The sequence below is a fragment of the Rhipicephalus microplus genome, chromosome 8 (genome assembly GCF_043290135.1).
Source record: "Rhipicephalus microplus isolate Deutch F79 chromosome 8, USDA_Rmic, whole genome shotgun sequence".
Taxonomy (NCBI): Eukaryota; Metazoa; Arthropoda; class Arachnida; order Ixodida; family Ixodidae; genus Rhipicephalus; species Rhipicephalus microplus.
The window spans coordinates 75012502-75023403 of NC_134707.1; the positions used below are offsets into that span (position 1 = coordinate 75012502).

The 10902-nt window shown below is 41.0% G+C and overlaps 1 protein-coding gene across 1 annotated transcript; it reads left to right on the forward strand.

Annotated features, from left to right (window-relative positions):
* Positions 1–1019: 1019 nt before the first annotated feature.
* Positions 1020–10412, forward strand: LOC142768613 (uncharacterized). The gene is made up of 5 exons (XM_075870625.1): positions 1020–1386; positions 2602–2739; positions 5190–5309; positions 7196–7456; positions 10230–10412. The coding sequence occupies exons 1-5, from the start codon at positions 1179–1181 to the stop codon at positions 10349–10351; spliced, it is 849 nt and encodes a 282-aa protein (XP_075726740.1). The 5' UTR covers positions 1020–1178; the 3' UTR covers positions 10352–10412.
* Positions 10413–10902: the final 490 nt, after the last annotated feature.

The window sequence follows — 10902 nt, forward strand, 5'->3', positions numbered from 1 at the left end:
CGTGTCCGGATTTTGAACGCAGTTTTGCAACTGGTATAAAGAGCTACATGCGTTTCGTGTGCTTGGAAGTTAGAATAATAGGTTTAGTTCTCAACAAACGCGGAGACTCTTGAAGCCGTACCACCTATCTATGTTGAGTGCAGCCGCGGAAAGCTATGTCGCAAACTCGCCCCATAAAGCGGCGCAAGGTGTACCTGCATCGCGACCAGTTCTTTGAGGTGCCGGAGTCAAGCTTTTACAAGCGAGGGAAGGACCACGCCATAGCAACTTCAAATGGTGCTAGCACAAGTCGCTGCGAAGAAGACGACGACTCGGTAGACGCAACGGCGCCTAGTATTGTGCACAGTGACCATGATGGTGGCGGAGATGTGCCCGATTCCAGCGTACACAGTGATGACGATTGTGGCAGTGACAGCAGTGCGTACTCTACTAATGACGAAGGGCACGTGTACTGCAGTTTCGTGGATGACGACGGGGAGGACAGACCGGAGGATGAGCAAGATTTTTTGCCTCAAATTTCCGGCTTCAGCCAGGAAACCTTGCCTGGCTCCCAAGTAACCAAAGCCGGTGCAATTGCAGCGGTCATGGCATATGCCATTTCCCACGGACTGACTTGGACAGCACTCGGCGACCTAACTAAGCTCATTAACTTTCTCTTTGGTGCCACTGTTTTACCGCGGAGTGATTACATGTTCCGGAAACTGTGGATGAGAGAGACAGAAGAAGTTTTGCAATACTTCTACGTCTGCGAAAAATGCAGCAATGAAATGACAACAGAAGGCAAGGTGGCAAAGTGCGCTCTTTGCCAGCGCACTGAAAGCCTTCAGTCATTAAAAGAGCGAGGCTCTTTTTTCATAATCCTCGATCTGCACATGCAGCTCAGCTCTCTGCTCGAAAAAACAAAATCAGAGTTGGAACCAAATTTGGCAAGAGCGCGACAACCTCAGACAACAATAACTGACATCACAAATGCTCAGTGTTATCATAACCTACAAAAAGCAAGACACGTGGGGAATGATGATTTGACCTTGACCATTAACACTGATGGTAGCCCAGTGTTTAAATCCTCCAAGACATCTGTGTGGCCCCTACAATTCATTGTTAATGAGCTTCCACCACACCTGCGGCTGAATCATCCAGTCCTTGCAGGACTGTGGTTTGGGAAGACTCATCCAAATATGCAACTTTTTCTCGACAAGTTTGTCCGTGGAGTGAACAGTGCCAAGCCAGTCCAGTGGGTTCATAACAACAAAGTTCACTTGTCACGTCCTTTTGTGTTGTGCTGCTCTGTGGACGCGCCTGCGAGGGCAGCTGTTCAAAACATGGTGCCCTTCAACGGATACTTTGGATGCCCATGGTGCCTTATTAGGGGTGAACATGTCGAAGGTGAGCACTGTATCGATTACTTCGTCTTATGTAGAACTAACTGAGCAAGAAAAGTTTGGTGGAGGTGAAAAAATGGTAGAAGCCTGTGTACTGTGCGATGTTAGTACACTATACAGAACACCAGATAGTCGAAAATTTCTGAAGCTTTCCACTAGGACGTCCTTCATAATGTAGTGGTTTTGGAACCTTGAATGCCAGGTATTAATTTTACTGAGGGAAAAAATAAACTCTTTGTTGGGGGATGAAACCAACAGATAATGAAGCAAAAAAAGGTATATGGGATTATCCTGTTTTGGGGAACTCAGTTATAGTAACTACCATATAAATGCGAACAGGTCGAAAACGCAACTTGCAGCTAATAGGGACCAAACCTACAACCTTCAGCTACTGCGCCTGATGCTGTCACATCACTGTGTCACTTACAGTGGTGGTTGTCATCCCATCCACTCTATTGGGCATTTCCTTGGATGTAATCGTGGGAGGGTAACCAGCACTGCTCGTAGCCTTGACAGCAGGTGACTTTTTCTTGTCAGCGGCCATCACGTGTCATCTGATCTTTTTCCAAATTCGCAGTTAGCCTGTCATACTGCCTGGAGGTATCAAGTCTGCCCGAACTATAACCCTAGCTGTGAATGAAAGAAGGAAGTGGAATTCAACTAGGGTTTCTTAACAGACAATAAAGCTGATGAAAGAGAATTGGCCCGTGATAAATTCCACTTTTGTTCATTCAGAGCCAACGTCTTGGGTGAGTAGACTACATGCCTTCTGGCAGTACGCAATGTATTGTCGGTCAGCTGCCAGTTTGTAATAAAATCATGCATTACATGGCACCAGCGGACAAAGAAGAGCACATGTCATGGCTACATGCAGGGCTGGCTATTACTTGCATAGTTACATGAAAGAAAATACCCAATAGAGTGAACAGGAAGATGACCACCACTGTATCACATTTGGTACAGCATACGGTGCAGTATCCGTAGGTTGTAGGTTCAGTACCTACCAGCAGCTAGTTGTCATTCATACAAATGAATTTCACATTCATATCATAATCACCACATAACAGTTAACGACAAATAAGGAACCTAAACTTTCAGTGGTCTCACTACCTATTTATTTCACAACAAAGACATTGAGCCCTTGATCAATTCCTTTTGTTTTGTTTTGGGAAGCTTGTCGACTTATGTAATGTTCGTCTTCATGTTTATTATTTTATAGGGAGCATGAGATACGTGACAAACGAGCCTCCTGAAATGAGGACAACTGAGATTCTCAAGAGAGATATGAAGCTCGCGCTTCATTACAAAGACATAATCAACGGTGTGAAGGGACCATCTGCATTGCTCAATTTGAAAGGTAATGAAAGGCTCAGTGTGAATTGTTTCTAGGCTTAGCTACCGAACTGTCACATTTTGAAAAACAAAACAAAAACTTGTTGAAAAAAAAATATGTTGGAAATAAATATATCTCTGTTTGCACCCAAAAATGACCAGGATAGCTCCTTTTAAAGAGTACTGACATGAATTTAAAAAAAAATTCAGCTTTTTTCTCTAGATGAAAGCTCAAGTGTCGAGAACCCAGAAAAGAGTGTTACGGTGCCTAGGGAATGCATTGCATTTTGCGACCTTCGGCGTCACCGTAGCTCTGGCCGACTGGGCTCGCCCTACGTCACCTCCTGCCGCCGACGGCCTTCGACGACAGTGAAGCTCTGACTTACTGGACCTGCTCTACGCCATCTACAGACGTCGACAACATCTCTCGCAAGTGTACCCCGTCCTCGGACTCCAGTGACCGTGCTTCCATCTTTCCTGTCTCTTCTATCCCCTCAGTTTGTTGTTGCTTCTTCTTCCTCTTTTCTATACCTTTACTTCTACCCTTTTTATCCCTCCTCACCCCCATCCCTTGTGAGCCCTGTGGCAGTGTTGCTCACTGAAGCAGACAATAACGGGGCTCACTTTTCTCTTCCTTTCTCTTCATTAAGAACCATTAAGAGCATATATTTTTAATACTGCTTCCTTTACACCAGCAGTTTTGGTTTGGAGAAGACAGTTTCATAGTGATGTGTCAAGTGTGCCCGTGACGTCACGGGCAGATTTCAACTCACGAAATATGCACCTGCTGTCCTTTGATGTCAGTCAAACGTCGTTCATGATTAGTGCACTGTCGTGCAATGCCTGTGACAGTGATTCCTTTGATTTAGACTGCATGCAGGAACCAGATTTCGCAAACGAAGTTAGCTGGCTTGAAACGTCATAGGACTGTTCATGTAGTGAAGCTACCTTGCAAATGCTGGGAGACGAAAGCTTTAAAAATCAAACTTAAATAACTCTACGTGTTTTCCGGCTGCAGTGCATGGCGAGCATTCACAATACATGCCAAGGAAGCCAAAAGCGTCTGTGTTACTGCACTTCAAAATTGTGTCACTACTCCTTTATGCGAGCACTAAAAGCCATATATTTACAGTGGAGAAATCGTGTCCCCTCTCACTGTTGCAGCCTGGGATGGTGGTGTTCCACTACGACAATTATTACCATTTTGTTCACATTTGCTAACACTTGCTTTGGTCCCTACATCATGGAGCACAGAGTATGGTGAATTTAGAATAAATAGAACTGATGGATATGCTCTTAGAGTCTGTCGATTGCATATTTTTGAATATACAAACCAAGAGAAAAGAAACTCCAGGAGTTTACATAATGTTTTCTGCATATTTGATTGATCATTTATTATACTGAGTAGTATGTTTTCGATTCTGTATCATGGCTTTAACATGTCAGCCTTCTTGCATGTAATCTGCTTTTATCACTAAACTTTCATATTTATAGGCCATTAGGCACTCAGATTTCTTTGTATAAGTAGCACAATGGTGAAAACTTGCTTAAAGTCAACATGAAGTTTGCTAATATATATGAAAGTTAATGAGTAGTCTTAGAATGTGTCTACCTTGTTAATTGGTTGCTTGGCCTTCATACCATGGTGTATCAAATTTTAAGAGTAAAATTGGCATTCCTCATATGATGAGGAAACAAAATATTTGAGTCAAATGCAAGCATGAAAAGTACTACAGTACTAAAGACAAGATGGCCAAACTGAAAGAGTTGCGAAAAATTGCATTTAAAAAAAAGAGCTCGTTAATGATAAAATTTAAAATTTTTGAAGCGACAGAGTTGTGATAAAGCCAGAAACTGTCTGGGGGCAGTGCCTTCCCAGAAGTTCTGATGGTTGTGTAGATTTCATCAAAATGACTAGTTAAAGTGGGTGTTTTTCAATGTTTAAGCAAGTGCCCCCCCCCTCCTCCTGAAAAAATGCCTGGCTGCAGGCCTGCGGCAAATACATGCTATTCTTATTGGCTCTTGTTGCAGAGGAACTTGGGAACCATGGTTGTTTTGAGAACATAGATTTTTATGGCAAGCAATAGCATTTTGTTGACCAGGGGACTCTCGACAACGTGCACTTTCCAAAGTGCGACATGGCATCTTCTAAAGGCGATTTTAACAAGCATACACTCTCAACTCAACTGTCAAGTAGCTGAATGTTATTTCTCCAGTTCGTGGTTTTTTAAATTCTTCAATATTATACTGGATTGGAACTGTCTGCCCAGCAGGGACAATTTTTTTATAGTGCACAAGACACCAAAAGCTGAAGTTTTTTTGCTTTCTCGGCTTATGGTTATCATTAGATATTCCACCAACTCAACGACTACTCGGCTTTTAATATTTTTTTATTTTTAATATACTGTCCATGTTTTTTTGTTGTTGTTGATTCTGTTGTTAATTGGATTAAGTCGCACCATTTCTTTTTTCTAGGCTTGGACCTCGTGAATGGTCAGAGTGTGGAGTACATGCATTGTGTTCTTCAAGGTGTTGCCAAACAGCTGACAGAGACCATCCTGTCTTCTTCAAACTCCCATGAGCGCTTCTATGTTGGTAATGTAGCACAATGAAGCAATATTTGTATCTAGCACTTTGAAGTAATATGCACTTTGTTTCTCTTTGCTCATTCATTCAGGGGCGGTTTGGAAATCTGACTACAATGCTTGCAGTGCAACATCACTGCCAAAATTTCAGACTTTTTTATAGTAGTCATGAAAAATGTGCAGTATGCAGTGATTACTTGTGGACAAAACAGAACACTGCTACAAAGGCATGTAACTCTGAAGTTCCAATTTGTTGGGCACCGCTGCATCTTACCCATAGCTATTCAGAAACACCTTTGTCTCGGTGCCCAAATGAACCATGAAGAGGATCCAAGGAACTCTGCATATTATTATTATTATTATTATTATTATTATTATTATTATTATTATTATTATTATTATTATTATTATTATTATTATTATTATTATATCATTAAAAAATTGGTATATTCTACACTAAGCAAGCTCTTGAAATTAAAATAAAGACACTAGCATTGAATAAACAAAAAGAAAAATGCGGTATTGTACTCACTAAAACATATGTACTGAAGAATCGGTGCATATATATATGGGAGTAAGGTCAAGATATCAAATACACATAACCCATAATGAAGTGATAATTAAAGTGACTGATGATAATTGTGTATTGGATCTTCTTATCTAGTAGTTTTAGAGGTAACATGTGCAATTCTTATCCCTTTAGCTGCTAATCAGAGCCTTTCATGGTTGTGCTAAAGGATGGGGATATCACTAAAGGGAGGCTTGCTACTATTCACACATGATGTGATGAAGTTGCTTCCTGCTCTAGATTGCAACGAATAAACATACTGTGTAAGTGGATCGTTAGTACAGCACCCTCTCTGGCCTATGCATACCCAGCCCTGTATACTGTTCAATAGTATATCAATAAGAATATTCCTGCCCCTTAATTTGAGTATCCATAACACTAAGGGTAGTGCACAAATTAAGCATGGGTAAATTTTTTATATGTACCTAATTTATTAAAGTTCTTGCCTTTGAAAGTACTCTGCACTCTTTGAGAAAACCGCAGCGCAACACACACACACAACAAAGTTGTCTAATCCATGAATCATGCATGGATTAGACAACTGCATATTTATTTAGACCCCCTACTTCATGGATTAGACAAATGCATATTTATTTAGACCCCCTACTAGTCAGTGGCTATGGGTCTAACCAGTGTTGTGTATTTTCATGTAATAAGAGAACTTGAAATAAAATAAAATGAAATGAATGAATCCATGGAGAAAAAGAAGCCATGAGTGGTTTCCAACAAACCAAGATATTGTCAGTAATTTTATTGCCAATTCCCAGTCCACATTGTTCTTTCTGCCCTGTATACTTTTTTTTTACATGAAACCATGAAGTGGTACATTGCTGTCTTGCCAGTACAATCACATGTATTTCAGCACAGTGTTACCATCTTGGGACATGACTTTTTTACGGGCTTGTGGCAGAGGGGCGACATTTTGAGAGCTCTGCAGCAGTCTCTCAGCATGCTTTCCTTTACAGTTGAACCTTGGATAAGGTGCCGCTAGGTGGTCCAAATGGGGTGGAAGCACCCAGAATCGTGACTTGTTTTTTTATTGTAACACACAATGTGGTGATGTAGTTAAAACTTAATTCAAAGAGAAAGTTCACATCAACCCATCTGCTACAATCTACTACAATATTATTACATGAAATCATGTTCACAATTAACCTTGATGTCAAGCTGGTATGCGCTGTCTACTTCAACGTAAGCACAATGTCTAGTCACATTTGGCAAATGCAGCTGCAGACAGGTAAATAGTAAATTAGTTCCCTGCTACGACATGGTGTTCAGTCATTGTTTTTTTTGGTTGGTTATTTACACAACTATATTTTTGTTTACAGGTGCACCTTCAATTTTGGCCAAGCTAGAGTCACGTCTGCTTGCCATAAAGCCCCCACACTGCGTGACCAGGCTGCCACGACCACTGAAAGATCGTGGCCACTGGAAGGCATCTGAGTGGAGGCAATGGATATTATTCTATGCACTCCCTTGCCTTCACGGTATCCTGCAGCCTGAATATTGGAGGCACTTGTCACAGTTCTCAGAAGCAATCCACATCCTTCTTCGTGAGAAATTAGACCCTTGTGACATCGATAAAGCAGGTAATTTTGATTTGACTCTAACATTTTTAAATATCGCATTTACTTGATTATAGCTGGGGTGTTATCCTGTATGCAGTCTGTGATAGAATGCAATGGAAGGTCACAAGAGGGGGGGGGGGCAAATTGCCAACATGCGAAGGGCGAACTGAGCACCCTGAAAGAACACAATGACATCTTGGTCATCTGCTAAGAGAATGCAGACATGTACTGAATGCATGAATATATTAGAATTGTCTTGAGTGAACATCAATACTGGAGGGCATCGTTTTTCAAGGTTGGAAGCTGAATAGTACGCTGACTTGAAAAATTTATTTTTGTTACTGGTTGATAAATTGCTATGTGCTTTCACAATCTCATGACACATTCGCTGGGAGCACCGCCGCATGAATCACTAGCACAGCACTGGAGTAAGCTAGACTAAAAGCTAGCTAATTTGATTCTGTGGCCCAAGTGCTCATATTTAAATCTAATCTAAATCATTCATAGATCATTCTGTGTCTTCTTTCATTCTGTGCCACTTCTTTGCCAAAATAATTGATAGCACTACTTCTTTCAATGTTGTGGCGTCAGATCATTGTAGCCTCGAACAAACCCCTGTGGTGTGATGTTTGCTCCCTCGCGTCCTCTCATAGCATTTTATTCTGTTCCATCACAAATTTTGTGCAAGATAGCTCTCTTGATATCTTATAGTGTACTCTTGAACTTTGACAAAGTTGAGTTATAAAAAGCCTCGAGTAGGCAAAAATGTAGTGGTTTAAATTTGCGAACTACAGGCTTTTTGAGCCTATCTACTTATCTATCTAGCCACCTATGTCTGGGTTCTGTTGTGATCGCCTCTTTAACTTGTTGTAGACCAAAGTTGGTATGGGTGGGTAAGAGAGTCTGAGAACTGTCTGGTCATTGCATGAATATCATTAATATGTTGCCGCATATATCATCAAACTCTTTCCTCTAGTCGCGTGTAGCTCATACCCTGTTTTATTTTGCTGTTTAGAGGTTGAAGTCCACGCTGCCTCGGCTAGTCCTTATCAATAAGCTTTCCAGCGAAAAAAAAATAGTAATGCTGAATGGTACTAAAAAATGAAGTCAGCAAAAAAAAGCATAATACCACACTGAAACCAGTTGAAAAATCATGCCAATGTATAGTTTGCTTGCAGTAGTTCACACTCTCATAAAATGTTCAAATGCCCACCTTCTTGTTTCTACTCTCAGTATATGCACTAGCATGTCATTTTATGTATGTCAACCTCTGGCTGCGTATCACAGGTGCTTATCCAGCCCGGTCTCTACTAAGAAGTCTGTCAGGAATACGTTCGCCTTTTTTCTTTAATGTGAGGGGACGGCTTTCCAAACTTGCTAGTTTTTTCTTTACTTTTTTTCTTTCATTCGCATACTTTATGCACTTCAAAAGAATATGGCAAAAAGTTTCTTCTGCATGAACACAATGACATTCTGGTGAGTTAGATTGATGTATTTTGTGCAGGATGCTGTGTATCCTACTTCCAGTCAAATTCTGTGGATTAATGTCTCTAAATGTCGTGGGAGATCTGTCCCTATTGAAAGCTTTCTGTGCGGTTCAACTTCATAAATTACTGATTCCTTTGATTTAAGGCTCACAAATCACTCGTTTATAGAACAATGATTAGATCCTTGCATTATAAAATGTCGAATGTCCATTCCAGACATAGGAATTGCTCAATCTCGTTTTTCGTTCAATGCTTTTTTGGCAAGGCTGTCTGCCTCTTCATTTCCCTTTATTCCTACCTGTATACCGTGGGCCGCGGTATGCAGGTATAGCCCACAGGTGTTGACAGTTTTGTATTTACCAAGGATTGGTAAAAAAAGATAGTAGTAACTTAAATGTGAGAGTGTCAGAATAAACTGGTATCGGCTACGTTGAACCGTTGAATGTAAAGATTAAAAAAAATCAGGATCTCAACAGAAATCGAACCAAAGCATTCTGCAAGGCACTCCAGTATGCTACCACGGAGCTACACCAGTTGTTGATACTACTTTAGGAAAAAACACTATGCAGGCACAAGTTCGGTGCAACTTCAATTGTGAGTGCAGTGCTGGTTATATAGTTTTCTAACAAAGCAATAAACATCACATATGTAAACCTATGAGACAGACATCATGTCCGGTTAACGTCACTTGTGGTTTCCGTGTTTGTTTCTCTTTTATAGCAATCTAATAAGCATTACATTTGTATTGCTATGATTCAGCTAGCTATATTCAAAAATTGCTCTATTCCGGGGGAGCATGCCAACGAATCCAACGAAAGTTACGTGTGATATTCAGATTGTGACACCATAAAGCACACTTTGTTTTGATGATACCAATTCCTCGGCTGTCACGTGAGTGCTGACGTTATGACGGACCCTAAGTTACTCAGTGTATTCACCAGTAGACAGCAATGTAGGTAGTTGACATTCCTAATAAATGCATGATGTGCACCCAGCTAGTGCCCTTAACGTCCATCCACCTAGTAACACTTGGCTGAAAGCAAAAAAAAATGCAGCATAGACATTTATTTGCTTGCTAGCTGCTTCGCGTGAAACTGATTTCAATGAAAGGTGGATCTGATAAATTTTTGGTCAGTGCCATTCTCTGTAGTTTACAGTGCAGCTTGCTGGTGTGAAGCTTTATAACTCAGATTGATTGCAAACATGTGGACTAAGGCCTATGAAACGTTTATCACAGAAGAACAATGGAGTATGCTTGTGCTTTTCCTCATGTTTGCCTCATTTCAAAATGTTTCTTTCTTTTTCAGAGACACTCCTGGGTAATTTTGTTTCCCGCTGTGAGGCACTGTACGGTACTGCATTCATGACATTCAACGTGCACGCTTTACAGCACTTAGGAAACTGCGTTCGATCACTTGGTCCACTTTAGGCACATTCGGCCTTTGTCTTTGAGGGAGGAAATGGAGACATAGTGCGCCTAGTGTCTGCTGCCCATGAACTGCCACAGCAGATTACCGAGCGTGTCATAATGATTCAAAAGCTGCATCAACTTATGAAAAGCACTGTCCTCTCTTCCTCCGAGAAAGAACATTGCGAAACTCTTATTGGTTATCAACCACTGAAGAGTGCACTAAATGTGTGTAATGTGACATTGCTGGGAAAAGGAAAAGAGCAAGCTCTTAATTCTCATGAGAGAGAGACACTTATACACTCTTATGGTATCTGCATAACACAGGTCATAGAGTATGAGCGTTTCTTCATGAGGAGACAAGTTTTCCACAGTACCACTTATAAGAGAGCATCAAAGTCGGACACCACATTTGTCAAGACAGAAAGTGGTTTTTATAAGCGTATTGAACGCATACTGTTTGTAAAAGAAGTAGACATGTGTGTTCTCCTCTGCCGGCCACTAATAATTGCTGATACAGCTGCAGTGCCTCCTCATGTGAAGGAATGCTTCCTGTCACCAGACAGAGATTT